Here is a 19,253-nt window from a genome sequence, read left to right on the forward strand (position 1 = left end):
GGGCGCCTGGGTTGCGCAGTTGGTTAAGCGTCCGACTTCAGCCAGGTCACGATCTCGTGGTCCGTGAGTTCGAGCCCCGCGTCAGGCTCTGTGCTGATGGCTCAGAGCCTGGAGCCTGTTTCTGATTCTGTGTCTCCCTCTCTCTCTGCCCCTCCCCCGTTCATGCTCTGTCTCTCTCTGTCCCAAAATTAAATAAACGTTGAAAAAAAAAATAAAAAATAAAAAAAATAAATAAAAATCAGAATGAAACAAACCAAAATGGCAATTGTTGTTAGTTGATCAAGGTGCTTATTATCCTCTTGTCTTCTTTTTTCCATATAGTCTGATATACACTTATGTCACTTTTATAACCAAAAAAGCATATTTAATACTAAAATACATATGAGTGTGACTACCTCAAAAATGTGTAAAAAGAGAAAAGGCTATGTACAGGGGCCCGATAGGAGATCCACAAAAATGAAATCCATTGTTGAACTTAACTGTTGAATCTCATGGTAGGATCTGGCCTGATTTGCTTTTCTTTCTAAAAGTGTTTTCTTAACGTCCTTTTAATTGAGCAATGTAGACAAATAAGAATGGTGACCAGGCGATGTTTCAATAGGTCCTGAAGCCTTTAATTGTATATTTCATTATGACTATAATGCTATGGGTCTAGGTCTCAGGGGCCATCACCACGGACTTGGTTCTTTCCTGTGTCCTTGTAGTGACCACATTTCTGTTCGCCAGTATTCATTGCCCCCATCCTGCTGGAGAAATGTGCTTCTTTGAATCCCCGATGTCAACCTTGACCATGTTACTTCTTGGGCTGCCAAAGTGTGAGCAGAAGTGACATGTGTCCCTTCTAGGATGGAAGTTTTAAGAGACAACATATGCTTCATCATGCTTGCTTTCTATCATTGCTACTCACAAAGGTCTTAGATGTCAGCTGCTCTATCGGCCCGAGTCCCTGAGTGTGAACAGCAGTGACATGGAGGCAGCTCCCAGCCAACCTAGGGTGAACATGTACACAAGCAAGAAATAAACCTTTGTTGTTTAAAATAGCTGAGATTCATGGGGAGCCTGGGTGGCTCAGTCAGTTGAGTGTCCAACTTTGGCTCGGGTCATGATCTCACCATTCGTAGGTTTGAGCCCTGCGTCAGACTCTGTGCTGATAGCTCAGAGCCTGGAGCCTGCTTCAGATTCTGTGTCTCCCTCTCTCTCTGCCCCTCCCCTGCTCATGCTCTGTCTCTGTCTTGAAAATAAATAAAACATTAAAAAATTTAAAAATAACTGAGATTGGGGGGGGTGGGGGCAGGAGGCTGTTCATTACTATAGCCTGTCCTAGCAGATACGGTCTTCTGGAATCTGAAAAGAAAAAGAAAAAAAAACAATTATCAGCAATATCACACTTTCTCAAGAAACCTAACTCAAATCTTTCTTATTTTCTTCTCTAGATGATGCATATTTACTACAGGGACTTAATATAGAGGAACTATATCCAGAGACCTCTAGTTTCATTACTTATGATGGGTCGATGACTATCCCACCCTGCTATGAGACAGCAAGTTGGATAATAATGAACAAACCTGTGTACATAACCAGGATGCAGGTGAGCTTTTCCGGGGTCTTTTAGCTCATGGGGAAGACGGTATAAAGACCAACTGGGTTTGTGGAGCGCCTGTTCTATCAGTTTGCTAGGACTGCTTCAGTGAAGCATCATAGACTTGGTGGCTTACACAACAGAAATGTACTGCCTCACAGCTCTGGAAGCTGTAAATCCAAGATCAAGGTGTCAGCAGGGTTGATCCATTCCAAGGGATGTAAGGAAGAAACTGTTCCGCACCTGTCCTTCAGGTGGGTTGCTGGCAATCTCTGGTGCTCCTTGGCTTGTAGAAGCATTGCCCGCTCTGCCTTCATCTTTACATGGCGTTCTTCCTCTGTGTCTCTGTCCAAATCCCCTTTTCTAGAAGGCCACCAGTCATAATGAATCAGGGCCCACGTTATGACCTTAGCTAATTACATCTGTAATGACCCCATTTCCAAATAAAGTCACATTCTGAGGTGCTGGGGTTAGGACTTCAATTTATGAATTCTGGGGGTACACAATTGAAACCACCACACCTGTGTTTGAAGAACCAGCCTCTGAAAAGGCTTAGCGTGAACTAATTATAGATAGAACCATCCCACCTGTCTGAATGAGAAAAGAGAGCAGGGTTCCCAAAGTGTGACAGCTGTGATGTTCAGACAGCAAGTGAGCAAAATGGGTATGTCGAAATATGTTTGAAAAAGCTGGATTAAAAAAAAAAAAGTTAAATAGACTTTCTTATTGGGAAACTTCTCAGGGCCTTTAAATTGATAATACATGGGTCCTTCTCCAAGGGAAGGCACGGGATGTTTAGCATTTCACGAACCTATTTGAATGTGGGATTTTTTTAGAGCACCTCACCGGACTAGCATTCCTCTGAACTGCATGAGAACCAGTGGCCACGTGGTGCCAGCTTTGCTAATGGCTCAACTGTGTGCTCCTAAAGCTGTCACCCCCACTTATGTGAAGGGAATACTCCTCCTCTTTATAACGAGGGGGGATAAATTACATCTGTTCGAGTTTGGACTTCTCTGATGGTGAGCGTCTATAAAAACTCAAAAGGAAGACAGATGAGCAAAGGAAGTGGAATCCAATCTCCTTATCCAGTCTTCCTTGACAGAATATGTTCTCACAAGCCAACAGTCTGAACCATTTGAAGGCTCTGATCCTGTCTGTAGTGATTGGGATTCTTTAGGTGACAAGGCACCCCCTCCAGATGACTTAAACTTAGGGAAAAGGATGTATTCAAGAGATATGGGGGCATCTCATGGAAGTTGAGATCAGAAATTGATGTCAGGAATTCACAAGAAGTCCATCCTCCCTGTTCTTCTCTACTCCTTGTTGCACATATGCTTTGCTCTTCTTTTCTGTTGGAGACTCTTCCTTTGCTTCACAGTCCTGGGGTGGAACATGGTGGAAAATGCTTTAGTCCAGCCACCTGGTCCTGATAGTCACAGAAAATGAACCAGATTGATCCAGCGTAATGTAGCTCCGACCCTGGGACCAATCACTACCGTTTGGCTAATACCCATGTGGGGGAATGATTCCCTGAATTAGTGAAAGTTATCAAACCATGAGGTGTCAGAGAAAAAAAAGGACACTGGAGAACAACTAGATAGATTTCCTCCTTTGACAGAGAGTGTATTTGAGGATAAGAGAGAGCAAAAGGACTTGTTCAGAGCCATGTATGACCTAGTCAGATAGAAGCAAGGCTCACTCCATGCACGGAGGCATCAGTGGGCCTGCAGCACAACTGAATCCATGAAACAAGGGTCTCTGCAGGGCTCACACGCCCTCTCCCAGGCAGCCAGTACCACCAGGCCACGGTCTACGCAGGCCACCAGGCGTGGCCACGGTCTACGCGGTCCTCCTTTTTCCCTAGTGCATTTAGGAGAATGGGTCGGACTCAGCTGTGTCTCTCTCCACAGATGCATTCCTTACGCCTGCTCAGCCAGAATCAGCCATCTCAGATCTTTCTGAGCATGAGTGACAACTTCAGGCCTGTGCAGCCGCTCAATAACCGCTGCATCCGCACCAACATCAACTTCAGTTTACAGGGGAAGGACTGTCCAAACAACCGAGCCCAGAAGCTTCAGTATAGAGGTGGGTGCAGTGGCTCCGAGGGCAGTCGACCCCAGCCAGAGCTCAGCCATCTTGTTTAGGCTGGCTCTTAAAGGCCTGATGTTGGCTCCCAATATAAGAACCATGATTACAAATGACGATGAGACCACCACCTTCCATTTGTATCGTGTTTTCCTGTTGGTAAAACCTATATATCATTAGAGATAGAGATTAGAGAGAGAGAGAGAGAGAGAGAGAGAGAAAGAGGTAGAGATAGAGAGAGATATTAGAGATAGCAATAGAGTTAGGGATAGGGATAGAGATAGATAGGGAAAGAAAAAGAAAGAAAGAGAAAGGAAAGATAGAGATAGAGAGGTGAGGCAGGGCGCCGAGGGTGGGGGGAATGCTCAAACCTTCAAATCCCTTCTGGTTCAAGCAAGACAGCATTAAAAAAAAAAAAAAAGGAAAGAAGGAAGGAAGGAAGAAAGTTTTTTCGGAGCCCAAGTTAGGACAGCTGCCAGGTATATACAATCTTCACAAAGAAGAGAGTGCTCTCATGAAGGAACATTTGGTGTAGGGTTATATACATTTTTTATATAAATAGTTACAAGTCATTACACTAAGGACATTTCCCAAAATTGCAGACCTTATCTCAAGCTTCTAGAATCTATAGCACCATATCACTTTAAACTTATGGGAACCAGGGAGGTTTTTCTCCTTTTTCTATTTCTTTCAGTTTTTGCTTAAATTCCAGTTAGTTAACCTATAGTGTGATATTAGTTTCTGGTATATGGTATAGTGATTCAACACTTCCATACGTCACCCTGTGCTCATCACAACAAGTGCACTCCTTAATCCCCGTCACCTATTTCACCCATCCCCCCACTTACCCCTCACTTACCCCTCCCCCCCCCCCCCCCCCCCCCCGCCGCTCTGGTAACCATCAGTTTGCTCTCTGTAGTTAAGAGTCTGTTTCCTGGTTTGCGCCCCCCTCTCTTTTTCCCTTTGCTTGTTTGTTTTGTTTCTTAAATTCCACATATGAGTGACATCATATGGTGTTTGTCTTTCTCTGACTGATTTCGCTAAGCCATAAGACAACATTTTTATTGCCATTTTACCAAGGGCCCAGCGAGGCTGATTTTCCAGTGTTATTTGTTAGAACAGGACAGCTAGAAGCCTTCAAGTTTTTAGCTGTGTGCACGGTAGTCTCCACTCCCCTTTCTCCCAAAAGGAAGCAAATGTTCTGGATGCCAGGCCAATGGGATCCAGTGAGGAACTAGGTGTGAGCACATCGTTTTCCAGTGCTGTGTTTCTAGAAGTGACTATTATCCCAACTAAAGAGAACATTTGAGATGACTCATGCCTCCTATAACCCTGTTGTCCATATCCAGCTCCCTCTCTTCCCTTATGCATGCTCAGTAACTGCCAGCCGTTGTGGTAAACCCTCAACGTGGAAAGGAGGATGGAGACAGAAGAAAGTCATGCAGATGCCTTCAGCAGGGAATCCACACACCTGAGCTCCAGGCCTGGTTCTGTCACTACCAAGCCATGTAAACCCAACAGTCATTGCCCCCAGGGCCTGGCTTTTTTCATGACAGTCCCTATACCATCTACTTCATGACTTGTGAGGAGCAAATGAGAGCCTGGGTGGGGAAGCCCTTTGTAGCAATAACGTGCTGCCCAAATATGGGGGCTACGGATGTTATCAGGCAGCTTTTAGAAGCAGCTACCACTGCTGCCCCGAGGTCCCCCACTTGAGCTCTCCTGCTTCCGCCACATTTCCCTCTTTTTTCTCTGTCAGATATATGCAGAGTGTCCAAACTACAATTTGCTGTTCCCTTCTAGCCAGAACTACCAGAAAAATACTCAACTCATTCATTGAACCTTCCCTTTATTCAACACCTAGTTGTTGTGCACCTCCTAGGTGCCAGGCACATACTTAGCTAGGTGATGGGAATACAGTGGTGAGGAGGACAGACATGACCCATGCAGAGCTTACAGTCTGGAGCAGGGATCACAAACTTTTTCTGTAAAGGGCCAGCTGTTAAATACTTTGGGCTTTTGAGTCATATGGTCTCTGCTACACTCTTATGTTGTAGTGTGAAAGCAGCCATAGACATTATGTAAATTAATGGGTGTGGCCATGTTCCAATAAAACTTTATTTTCAAAAACAGATCACAGGCTGTATTTGGCCCATGGGCTGTCATTTGCCCACTCCTGGTCTAGAGCACTGCCATCCACTAGAGCTTTCTGTGACTATGGAAATGTTCTATATCTACATTGTTCAGTATGGTCGCGACTAGCCACACGTGGCTGTCAAACATTTGAAGCATGGCTAGTACGATGATGCACACTAAATTTTTAGTTTTATTTCATTTTAATTAATTTTAATTAATGTTAGCCACGTGTGAGTGGTAACAAACATATTGGACAGCTCAGGCCTAGAGGTTTATGAGGAAGTGGATGAGGTAGTTGGGATACATACATGCAATTCCCAGAACTGTCCCTTCCCCTTTGGAGTAACCACCCCCCCAACTTCATTCACATTAATTCAACTATGCCTTGTTTTGTACTGTGTGTGTCTGTGTTTTTTTCTTCCTTTCCAGTAAATGAATGGCTCCTCAAGTAAGGAACGAGGCCAAGAAGAATCTCAAGAAGAAATGCTACAACTGTGAATTGATGTAACCTAGATACCCCTTCTTTCTTCTCTCTCCTTCCCTCCCTCAAGCCTCATCCACTCTTTGGATTGGCCCTTTCTTCATGAAAAGTGTCTGCAACACCATGCCAGAGGAACACATCTCTTATACACACCCACCAACACACACACACAAGCACTCACACACACACATGGACACACGCAAACGTATCCACACACAGGCACACTACATGGCCTCCAAGATGGGAAGTCAAGTTTCAGAAAAAAAAACAGGCTCATTCATAAGAGGTCTTAGAAGAAAATAACCAGTTAACCTGATTACAATTTTGATACTGTTTTCCTGAACTAATAAATCTACCCAGTGAGACTTTTCAGCCTTTGTACATACAAAATTCTTCCAAAAGAGAGAGAGGAGGAAACACAGCTCCGACAGCATCAAGTGGACTTTGTTCTTGGCATCAAGTGATCTCGGGTGGTGTCCTAGGATCCTCTGAGGGTGCTGGTGACAGGTGAACCAGGACAAAGTTGGCCAAGGACACTTATTTCTAGATTATGATTCTTCTGTTTACTCAAAAATTTAAAAAGAAAAGGACAGACATTGAAGAGATACACATTGTATATATATCACTGCAGACTATAAAGAAATGGAATTATTTCCCCTCTTTGTCACATATCTGTAGTAGGATTTGCCAAGATCAGAATCGATCCATTCACTGTTTCTTGTTTTCCAAAGGTCATACATTGTGTTTGGTTATTGTTAACAGCTCAATAAATGTGTTTAACGAGTTCATTTCATTTTTCTGGCTTTAGTCTGTTCTCCTTCCTTACAGGCGAAGCCTCGGCTCCATGCAACTGCATTCTTTGATTTCACTTATTCCTTCATCTACCTGTTCCGTTCGTTTGCAGCCAGTTTTTACTGAGTTTGTGGCAATCAGGAATGCATTTGCTAAGCAAGTATAACTTTAATTCCACTCCATGGCTCGATCATTCATACAAGGTGAGCTTCAGCCTGAGATAGCAGGCGACAGATTTCTTGCGTTTCAAAACTGCCATCCCCCCTGTGATGTTCCCTTGAAGGAATGCACTTTGCCTTGTAAATTCCTGGGAAGGGGGTGTCTTTTCTCTCCAGGTGCAGCCGGATCTCACAAAATACAAACGAATGCCTTTCTTTCCTTGTTTATAATGGTCACTCACTGTGTTTGGTTACTGTCAAGAAATCAATAAATGTGTTTAACAAGTTACCCGGTACCCATGTCTGCCTTTATTGAGCAGGAGGATGCTCCCTGCTGAAGCCTCTGCATCCTGCTGTGTCCGTGAGCAATTGCGCTGTGGCTGGCAGGGCAACAGAGCCTCAGAGCAGCCTGGCTGGCCATTCCCAGAGCCGGGTAATTAATACCCTGTTGAGAAAACATATAAGCTTAGCTGCTGGAAGGGAAGATCTGGATGTTCCTTCAGTGGCGAAATTAAAAATAACTCGCGTCTCTCCTTTCTGTCACGGTCTCCTGAAGGAGGGAAGGCACAGGCATGAAGGGGCTGTGTGAATGGGAAACTTCGCAAGCACATGGGAAGCTTCAGCCAAGTGACGCATTAGCCATATTAACAACAAAAATAAACAAACAAATAAAAATAAGAACAGCCAGATGGTTCATACTTGAAATAATACACTTAATTGAATTTTTTTCACTTTTTACACCAATGTTAGTTAGATGGTGGCCTTAGGCGTGATGACATGTGAGCCTGTTTCCAAGCAATTGTATTTTTCCAGAACAGCAAATCTGCAAAGGTTTAGGGTAGGCAGGTGGCAGCTTGCTGCTTTCTCTCTGAGTCGGAACCTTCCCTAGCCAGCAAGGTCAGGCAACGGTTCATATAGTGGTTGGGGAATATTGGTAAATCAACCAAACTTGGCTTCAGACCTTCACTCTGTCACTTGTCTGCCTGCTGTGTGATCCTAGGCAAGTTGCTTTACTTCTCTGATCTGTATGTTGGGGATGCTAGTAACCGCCTCTGTGAGGTGGGAGGCTTAAATGCAACACAGCTCCTTTAAACAGCTAGCCCAATACCAGTGACAGTTCTATACATGGTGCCTAGAGGCCCCGTGTGTGGCTCCCCTGTCAGGGTTTCTCTGGACCATACCATACCTCCCTTTACAAGGAGGGGTCAGCACCAGTCACAAAAAAAGCCATCAATTAATATCAAACGAGAGTACTAGGTACCCAGCAGACCGCATATAGATAAATGCTTGACGTGTGTCAGGGCACAGAAGGAGCACCAGTGAGGAAGAAGATGGGCCAGGGCTTCTAGACTCTGTTCCATTACTAGCATCCTCTGTGATACAAATCAACTCCCCTTCCTGGGACACTGTCCTTATCTAGAAAGAACATGGCCATGGCCATCTCCCATGGCCTCTCCACTGTCATTCCCTAACTCTGCTCTCATTCAGTTCTCAGTCCAAGGAAAGCAGAAGAAAACCCAGGCCTGACACCCTGGGGTCCCTGGGCACAGGCAGAATTTCACTCTGGCCACACAGAACCGGAAATGGAGTGAACTCACCGGTCTCCCAGCTCCTGGGCCCCGTCCCAAATGTGCCTTCTCCCCACTCACCCGGTCGCCCAAACTACAAAATGGAAATAGAGGCACTTTGCCCTCAAACCATGTGGAAATGATAAAGATTAGCTAGATTTGTACCACTCTAAGGGAAAAAAAATAGAAAAATTTTAAAAATATCAAAAAGCCCGTGAGAGTTGACCTGTAAAGCCATGAAGAAACAAAAAAAGATTTATCCACGTGAAGTGCGTGGGTGCTCAGAAAGGAGGTGGCCAGGAGTGCTGGGTTGCGGGCAGAGCTGCAGGCTTACATGCAGGGATATGCATGCCATGCCCGAGTTCCCTCCTTGGCAAAATGGGGAGGGGAGGTAAATATATGGAGAAGAGAATGCTGGGCAAATTGCATGAGAAAAAGAGAAGACCTGGTGTGGAGATCCCCAGTGCCCCTCTCAAGGACACCTTCTGTGGTGTCCAACAGGATTTAGAGCCTGGTGCCCACCTCCCTCGGTAGCAGTTTGGTTTCCATGGTGACGCCGGGACAGCCACAACTCGCTGCACTAAATGTGTCTGGAATGTAACATGGAGTTTGGTCAGGAGAGCAGTCCTCCATGGCAGCCCATAGGCACCCAGCTTAGGCCGAAAGGTTTGACTGAGAATCCTCAATTAACACATGCCAGTGCCCCCAGGGTGGGTCCTTACCCTGCTGGACCCCAGAGCACTCATAGCTCAGGAGAATGTTTTCCTCTTCCAGAAAGCCTGAAAGTAGGACCCGCAGGAGCAGAAACTCACTTGGACATCATCCACCGGCTGGCACGGTTGAACAGAAGAAAACACCCCAATAAAGTCTACCGTGGGCTGCATGTGTCCTGTGGGCCAAGCCCTGTGCTAAACAACTTACAAATGTCATTTCGCTTCATCTACACAGAGACCCGCCAGATAATCACCATTGCTGCTGTGTGTTATAAAAGCAGAAACTGCACTTAAGATTGGGTGACACAGGGTCACACAGCTCACAAACAGCAAAGCCAGGCCCCGCTCTTTTAAGCCAGTGGTTCTCCAAGTGTGGCCCTTTCAGCATCACAGGGAAACCGGGTGGAAATGCAAATTCTCAGACTGCACTCTAGGGGTAGGAGCCCAACCGCGTGTGTTTACACAAGTCCTCCAGGTGATTCTGGGGCTCACTCAAGTGAGGAGCTACTGGAAATTGCTCACTTCCACTCCCTCCTACTCTGGAGCCTCCAATCTTTGTTACACACTAGACTCTCCTGGGATGTTTTAAAAACTTGTTTGCCCAGGCTGCACTGGGTGCGACTGAAGTCAGAATGTCAGAGTGGAAGCCAACTGTCGGTGTTTGTAAAAATCCCCAGATGATTCCAACGTGCTGCAAAGTTGGGAACCACGTGCCTGTCTGAAGGACCTGCTCAGAGAAAGGCTTGCCTGTAAGGTGCGTCCGTGGGACCCCAGAGACCAGTATTATCTCATCAGTCTTCTCTTTTCGGAATCACATCCCAATCTTTGTGCACAGTAACTTTTTTGGATGGTCTCAGAATGTCTCCGGGCCGTTTTCCTTCCCCAAATTTTCAGTGAACCAGGTCTAGCATTTGAATAACAAATATCCCTGTTTTAAATAAGAGAAGCATCAGTATTGAAATACTGGCTTGACACCAGCCTTCCAAAACCCACCCTAGGTGATCACTCCTGATGACTCAGATCGTAGGTAATGTTTCCAAGACTTCAGACCATCATGAATGAATGAAAACAGGCGGTGAGTCAGGAGACCAGATGTTCAGAAAGATAAGCTGGGTGCATAATTAAGGCACAGGCAAATTATAGCCTTGTCAGTTCCAACGTCTTGGTGTCTCTTCCATGCAGTGCTGTCTCCCCACAGCCCTGCAGCCCTGTGACAAGCCCCAGTCCCTGCCCTCATCTTCTGAGCCCAGACCATAGTAACATCCACTCAGCAGATCCTTCAGTCTCCAGTCTCCCAATTGTGAAAGACCCTAGGCCAAGATACACCCCCAAAAATATCCACACTCTGCTCTCAGATCAGGGGAATTTGAGTCCACACTGCGGGAGGAGGGAGGGAGGGAGGATAATCTAAGACACTTTCCAGGAGAGAGACCAAAACACAAAGCTAAGCAGATAATCCGATGGGGCAGCACTCCAAACTAATTTAATAAACAGATTCCGGGAGCAATGCGAGAGGACACATCCTGTTTGTCATACCTGGAATACAGATTAGAAAGCAGAACCCAGGAAATCGGCTCAGGTGCTCTTCATAGGGTGTCTGCCATGGGCAGGGTGGGGAGGAAGAGATTGAGAGTCATAGCCTGACTGAGACATTTCCGACACATTCCCAACTCATCAGGATCAGTGAACCAAAACGAAATCTCCAACCAGAGCACATCTCCAAGATGCCCACTTCCAATATTCCCCACTTGTTTTCAGGTTGAACATTCAACTTCTGGAGCAAAGCAGGCAAATCCTTCCCTTGATGGATTCTCAGCAGATGCCTGCAAATTCGTAGCTCAGCCTCCCAACCTCTGTCCGGGTTATCCCTCAGCTTAGAATGCTTTCTGGTCCTTCCTCACCTGTGGAAATGCACACCTTTCAAGAAACCCAGCTCAAATGCTACCCCGGGCATCCCTGATCTCCCCAGGGAAAACTCCCTGAGCTCACACAGCCTGATTTTATCTGATTCACATGTACTTCATTCAGGTCCGTATTAGAAAATACAGATACAGAAATAGATGTGTGTTGTGTATAGAGAACTTCATGTGGTTCTGTATTTTCCTATCTGCCCATGCCACTCCAAAGTTCTCCAACATTATCCCTTCATTAATCTTTGTATCTCTCCCTCCTATGCACAGAGAGAAAAAGGTAAAGAAGTCATATCATTATTCTTTGTAAATAGGAGGTACTCAAGGAACGTGGTTGATATGTAGAATTTTCCTATGAGAAGCAGGATAATGATTTGATCCTTTCCTTCGGGGCTGCTTGGCTCCTTCTCTGCCAGGTATACACCAGGCATGGTGCTGGGTTCTTTAAATATATTTTACGTGTATTTTTTTATTCTATTGGGTGCTCATCGAGGTTCTCCCAAGTAGTTCTTGGCTCTGTTTTATACATAAAGAAGTTAGGGAAAGTTACCTTAGATGATACAGTTGTTGAGCATCAGAGCCAGCAAAGGCTGATTCTAGAGAAGCGTCAGGTGAATGTGCTGTCAGCTGGGGCTAGAATGGAAAGGTTCTTCCCACTAAGACCATGGTCATTTAGTCTTATTCTTAATGTTTATTTTTGAGAGAGAGAGATAGCATGAGCAGGGGAGGGGCAGAGAGAGAAGGAGGCACAGAATCCAAAGCAGGATCCAGGCTCTGAGTGGTCAGCACAGAGCCTGATGTGGGGCTCGAACCCGTGAACTGTGGGGCTCGAACCTGTGAACTGCGAGATCATGACCTGAGCCGAAGTCGGATGCTTAACCGACCGAGCCACCCAGGTGCCCCTAGCCTTATTCTTCACAGTGGACCCAAGGCACAGAGTTCTGCCAATGGTTCCCATCCCCAGACCAATTAAACCAGAGTCTCTATGAGCGCAGGCCATCAGTAGCATTGAGAACCATTCTCAACATTGGCTGACCTTAAGAGTCACCTGGAGGGAGCTTAGAAAGACGCCAAGCATTGGCAGTTCTAAAAGTGCCCCAGGTGACTCTACCGTCAGCCAAGACAGAACCACCACTCTATAACAAGGTATTTGCCAAACAGTTCCAAATACATATAGGCTGCCTGCCCCTGGTAGAGATGCTCAAAAAGAATGAATAAATGGAGAGTAGATGTGAGAAAAGCATGATCCCTTTGGGTGCCTAGGATGCAGGGTTCTGACACATCATTCCAATGAGTTGTGCTCATAGGATTTCGGAGTTGACAAGGCTACTCAGTCCTCCAGCCTAGTCAGCCCCCTGACCTCAAGGCTCACACTCAGTGGGAATTCGAAGGATAATGAATGGTTAACTTCAGGCAAGAGTTAGGATGAAACTGGACCCACACTGTCACCATTCCCCAGTGGTCCATTGGGCTCGCGACACCCAAGCGAGTGGCAGTGTGCCCCTGTCTCCAGATAGTGAGACGAGTCTGCCTCCTGGACTTAAGGTGCCTCACAAGTGAAATGGATATAATAATTTCTTTTCTCGTAGTATACAAGTTGTGAAAACAAAACCAGAGAAGAGGTGAAAAAAACTTGGAAAATGTGTCAACCACGTGTCAGGCAATGCTAATAGAAAGGATGCAAATGTTTCTGTTCTGTGAATAAAGATGCACTGCTGGCAAATGTGTGCAGCCAGGGCACTCTGCTGGAAATGAATTCAACAGCCATTAGTGAGGGCCTACTATGTGCCCAGCACAAGTCCGGTCCTCAAAAAAACCTAGTATACAAGGGGAGATGAGGCTCCTGTGTATTTTGGGATACACCGTCCTGATGCAAACAGATTTCAGAAATGAAAACTTTATTATTTATTTAAATTCAAGTTAGATAACATACAGTATAGCATTGGTTTCAGGAGTAGAGCCCAGTTATTCATCACTTACATACAACACCCAGTGCTCATCCCAACAGGTGTCCTCTTTAATGCCCATCACCCATATAGCTCATCCCCCACCCACCTTGTCGCCAGCAACCCTCAGGTTTTTTTCTCTGTATTTAATAGTCTCTTATGGTTGGGGTGCCTGGATGGTTCCAGTCGGTTAAGTGTCTGGCTCTTGACTTCGGCTCAGATCATGATCTCACAGTTCATGGCTTCAAGCCCCACACCAGGCTCTGCACTTACAGTTGGAGCCTACTTAGGATGCTCTCTTTCTCCCTCTCTCTCTGCCCCTCCCCTGTTCATGTTCTCTCTCTCTCTCTTTCTGAAAATAAAGAAATAAATCTCAAAAAAAAGTCTTAAAAAGTCTTTTTTAAGGTTTACTTATTTTGAGAGAGAGAGAGAGCCAGGGAGGGGCAGAGAGAGAGAGGGGGAGAGAGAACCACAAGCAGGCTCTGCATCGTCAGCATGGAGCCTAATGCAGGGCTCAAACCCACAAACCATGAGATGAGGACTTGAGCAGAAACCGAGAGTCAGAAGCTTAGCCAAATGAGCCACCCCTAAAAAAACAATATCTTATCATTTGCCTCTTTCTCTGTTTTTATCTTATTTTTTCTTCCCTTCGTCTATGTTCATCTGTTTTGTTTCTTAAATTCCACATATAAGTGAATTCATATGATATTTGTCTTTCTTCGACTGACCTGAGAAATGAAAACTTGAGCTACATCTGAAGAAACACTTCTGAGAGTCAGGAGTGGTGGGTTAGAAGGGAAAACACTGAGGGAATTGGTGGAGGGAGAAATTGATTTCAACAGAGGCTTCTGAAAGAGAAGGCTCCCAGAGGAAGTGACATCTGGGCTGACAAAACTCCAAGTCTGTCTGGCCAAATAGAGAAGGAGCCGGCATTCCAGAAAGGAAGGAACTTCAAGGAATAGGCTAGGTGTGTTCCAAACCTATGCAATGACCCATGTGGCTGGAGTGGGACAGAGTCCCTGAGCTCACCTGTGGGTGTCAGTCAAATCTAACCTGCAAGGGTTTTGCTGGGTCCTTTCAGAGCCAAGGGTTAACACAGCACTTGCTCTGAGTCCCTGCATCAGCTGGACACTGAGGTCTTAAATGGGGAGGTGGTGGGACACAGAAGGATAAATTATGGTTCCCGCCCTCAAGAAGTTTAAAAACTAGTTGTCAGAGACAATGAATGAATGTGGAACTCTTATAATCTATGTGACTTAGGAATATGTTACACTCAGAAGACAATCATTTTTGAAACTGTCCGGTAGGCAAGTTGGCCAAGTGTGGTTGTACAGTCTGTACACTGCACAAAAGTGAACACCTGGGAAGGTGATTGGGGACATCATCTTTGCAATTCAGTAGCTTAGAAAGAATGCTTTCTTGTAAGTCACACAAAGGCAATGCTTGTGAGAGCTGAAGCCCCGAAAGGCAACAACTTTAAGAGGGATGGGAGATTCCAAAATGAAGAACATCTTGATTGAAAAGCTCAGTGGGCAACTTTAGTGAAGGAAGAGAGGTTTGAATTAGGCCTGCCAGGTGGCAGGATTGGCATAGGTGGGAGGTATGGTGTTCCAGATAAGCAGAACAGCTGGCACTGAGATCTGAGGCTAGAACAAGCCTGGCAGGTGCTCTCTGCAAGATGAGACTTCACTGGCTTAGTACAGATTGGATGAAAATGGACCAAGGAAAATTCAGCTGGGTTTGATATCAGAAGGCCAGTGTGGGTGGCTGTGTACAAACCAGGTGGGCCTGGCTAGCGTGCTCAAATCTGAGCTCTTCAATTTACTTGCTGGTGACCCTGACAATTATGCCTCCGAGTCGAAGATTTCTCATCCAAAAAAAAAAGGGGGGGGGGTGGACGCTTGTTTTGCAAGCAAATACACAGAAATAAAATGGGGACAGAGCTACCTACTTCATCAGGTTGTAGAGAAATGGTCTTAGTATAATGGGCAATAGGGAGCCATTATAAGTCTTGAGCAGGGATATGACAAGAAGATGAAAAAGTTTTGAGTCAACTGGCAACTCTGAGTAAGGACACCTCCCCTAGAGAGAAGATAGTCATATGCAATCTAGGAATACACTGGAGCCATAGGACCTGGGGGCTTGGGGGGAGAGAGGAAGAAAGCAGCTTCAGATTCCTATTGGTCTAGCAGGAATACACGGAAAGGCCACCTCTTCTAAAGCTTCTTCCTGTTTCAGACACCCTGGTCCTCCAGCGTCCCAAGACCCCCAGTGTTAAGGGAGAGCCTAGTAGCTCAGCCACCTTGTCCAAGAAGAAACGTCAGCCATTGGTACTCCAGGAAATATATGAGAGCCCCTAAAAAACTGGGGTTTAAGGGGGAGACACCAGGAAGGAAGTCGTGGAAGGAGAGGCTAGCAGTGATGCCTAATGTTCACTAAGCACAGACTATGGGCTCCACAGGTATCAGTCCATTTCATCATCACAATCGTCCTGTAAGGGAAGAAATGTTTATGACTCTATTTTACAGAAGGGAACCAGAGGTGCAGAGAAGTCAAGCCCCTCACTCAACTAGTAAGTAGCCGAGGAGAGAGCCTGGCACCAGAGCCTTCATACCTCACCTCTCTGTCATGGCTCCTTGAAGAAAACGTGCTGGTAAGAAACGCGTGGCAGGGGCGCCTGGGTGGCTCAGTCGGTTAAGCGTCCAGCTTCGGCTCAGGTCATGATCTCATGGTTTGTGAGTTCAAGCCCCGCATCGGGCTCTGTGCTGACAGCTCAGAGCCTGGAGCCTGCTTCGGATTCTGTGCCTCCCTCTCGCTCTGCCCCTCCCCTGCTCATGCTCTGTCTCTCTCTGTCTCTCCAAGATAAATAAACATTTAAAAAATAATTAAAAACAAAAAAGAAATGCGTGGCAGAACTGAATTAAAATAGGTAACCAGCATATACCCAAAAGAACTGAAAACAGAGACTCAAACAAGTACATATACACGCATGTTCCTAGCAGTGCTATTCACAGTCCCCAGAAGGTGTATGCAGCCAAAATGTCCAGCAATGGATGAGTGAATAAACAAAATGTGGTATATCCATGCAATGGAATAATGGAACAGTATTCATTCGTAAAAAGAAATGAAGTAATGACATATTCTACAACGTGGATGAAACTTGAAAACATTATGCTGAGTGAAAGAAGCCAGACACTAGTCTACATATTTTATTTATATGAAATATTCTGATTAAGGAAATCCATGTAGACAAAACACAGATTGGTGGTTACCAGGGGCTTGGGGAAGGCGGTAGAGGAAATAGGGAGCAACTGCTTAACAGGTACAGGGTTTTCTTTTGGGGTGATCAAAAGGTTTTGGAATTACATAGAGGTGTGGTTGTACAATATTGTGAATGTACTCAATGCCACTGAATGATTCACTTTAAAATGGTTCACTTTATGTTACATCAATTTCACTTCAAAGTGAAAAGAAGGAGGGGGAGGAGAAAGAGGAGGAAAAGAAGAACAAGAACAAGAACAAGAACAAGAACAAGAACAAGAACAAGAAGGAGGTGGGGAGGAGAAGGGAAAAGAGGAGGAGGAAAGGAAGAGGGGAAGGAGGAGAAGGGAGAGGAGGAGGGGGAGGAAACCAAAGCTCAGGATGAACAAGGCTAGGGATGGAGGCACCTGCTTGAGTGGGAAGAGAATTATAGAGAGGTGTAGAATTTAAATTGTTTAACATTTATTTGTTTTTGAGAGACAGAGAGAGACAGAGAACAAGCAGGGGAGGGGCAGAGGGAGAGGGAGATGCAGAATCTGAAGCTGTCTCCAGGCTCTGAGCTGTCGGCACAGAGCTCGATGTGGAGCTCGAACTCACGAGCTGCGAGATGATGACCTGAGCCAAAGTCATACACTCTACCAACTGAGCCACCCAGGTGCCCCGAGAGGTGTAGAAATTCTAATCGATGTCTAACGTGTGCACCACAGGCCTTATTTAGGCCCAACTTTGTGGCATCACTTGGTTGGTGAGAAAATATGGTGGATAACAACGTCTGACAGTCACTGAATACCTCCTCTACGTGAGGGATTGTGCTAAGCACTTTGCAGACATTATTTTAGCCAATCCTCCAACAGTCTTCTGTAATATACACACATGATGGCCCCAAGCACAGTGAGCCAAGTGAGAGCTCAGAATGTGTGAGTAACTTGCTCAATAGCCTACTTTTAGTAAGTGGCAGAGCCAAGATTCAAACCCAGGTCTCTCAGACTGTGCCACAGCCCACCCTAGTATACTCACGCCTCTGTCTGTCCCTGGAGCTTCAGAATCCCTGCCCACCAGGGATACTCTGGGACTGGGGAGATCTGCAGACCACCAGCAATGCTTCCCCTCAGTATGTTACCATCCTTCGGACAAAGAGAAGTGAGCTCATTTTCCCTACAGCAGTGTGTCCCAGAGCCCCCAGCCTGAGTTTGAACTAGCAGTGGGCAGCTCGGCCATGCCATTTCCAATTTTCTTTCCCAACCAGAGATGGACAGGAGAAATCATTGGAGCTCAGGGCAATTGTTTTGTTTCTAGTGAATTAAAACAACTGTCAAACCATTGCGGCCATCTTCCACACTCTTGCCATGGAATTATTCAGAAGAAAAGTTTGCGTGATTAAAGACCTAAACCAATTACAGTGAGAATCCCAGCAACAGAGAGAACCCAGACTCCTTCCTGCAGTGTACCAAAGCGTGGAAATAACTAAGGATCTGTCAAATGCCCAAGCTGACGCAGAGGATGAAGAATTGATAATAAATTTTTTCAAGAGGAAACTGGGCACTGACAAGGAGAAAACACTGGAAACAGCCCCATTCCAGGAACTCAGACAGCTCAACCCTCACCGGAGTGGCAAACAACCCTGGCTTCCCAGAAAAGAATTGGTGACAAAAAGCGAAGTAGTAGAATAGTAGAATTTGATGAAAATGAGAAAAAGTCTGGTGACCCTGAGCACCAGAAATCTCCAACCCCCCCCACTCACAAATACCCCACACTTCAGCCCATGTTGATACCAAAGAAAGACATGTAGCTAGTTGGACTTTCCTTGGGCACATGCTATAAAATTAATAATTCTGGAGGAAAAAAATAATTAAGGTCAATGGTTGATATTGATAGTTCTTAAATCGGTGATGAAAAATATTAGAAGCAAAGTGAAGGTATGACTTCATTTGAGTGGAGAAATTTGTCAGAATTGGGAACTTTTGATGTGTCAGCCCCCTCCTCCTATCACAGATGCAGACACCCCACCACCACCACCACTAAGCTTGGTTCCCCTAATGTTGAAATGTGGCCATGTGGTGGGTTATTTATAAAATTAAGCTGGAACGATTCTAGAAGTTCTGATTAAGGGCTGACCACTTTCTAAGGGAACTTACACTTTCCATAGAAGACAAAGGACGTGGGCACGGGTTCCCATCCCAGTGCCCCATCTTCCCAGCCAGATGTCCTCGATGTGGCATTTCCTCTCTGTGAACTTCCGGTGTCTCATCCACAGCAGCAGGGTATCACCTTCTATTCTCTTAAATTGTTTTCACTGAGAACACACGTGTTCTACTGATGCCTGACAAAGCTCTCTGAGAATTCGGAGCTCTTTTGCTCTGAGTCCCCTCTGCATTAACAGATAATGCCTTTCCTCACATTGCCTTGGTCTTCTTCATACGCCGTTTTGAAAGTCTTCTGTTTTTCACCCGAGGGTCACCTCTCTCCCTCCAGATTATTAGTAACTTGATGGCTTCCCAGCTGTTCGATGATAGGAGTTACTTAATTTCTTTGAGCCACAGTGTCTTCTCATGCAAAACAGGAATAATGAATACTAAATAATATCTAACTCTCATGATTTTGAAAGGATTAAGTGAACTAAC

The 19,253-nt window shown here is 45.5% G+C and overlaps 1 protein-coding gene across 2 annotated transcripts in view; it reads left to right on the forward strand.

The window, feature by feature from the left end:
• CA10 (carbonic anhydrase 10) overlaps positions 1-7,523 on the forward strand; it is a 491,421-nt gene extending 483,898 nt beyond the window's left edge. For both annotated transcript variants that reach the window (XM_045044828.1, XM_003996677.6), the window contains exons 8-10: positions 1,434-1,588; positions 3,493-3,667; positions 6,233-7,523. In XM_045044828.1, coding sequence (XP_044900763.1) covers positions 1,434-1,588; positions 3,493-3,667; positions 6,233-6,255 — 353 coding nt within the window. In that variant the 3' untranslated portion in view covers positions 6,256-7,523. The remainder of the gene's footprint in view (positions 1-1,433; positions 1,589-3,492; positions 3,668-6,232) is intronic.
• Positions 7,524-19,253: the final 11,730 nt, after the last annotated feature.

The sequence above is a fragment of the Felis catus genome, chromosome E1 (genome assembly GCF_018350175.1).
Source record: "Felis catus isolate Fca126 chromosome E1, F.catus_Fca126_mat1.0, whole genome shotgun sequence".
NCBI classification, from domain to species: Eukaryota; Metazoa; Chordata; class Mammalia; order Carnivora; family Felidae; genus Felis; species Felis catus.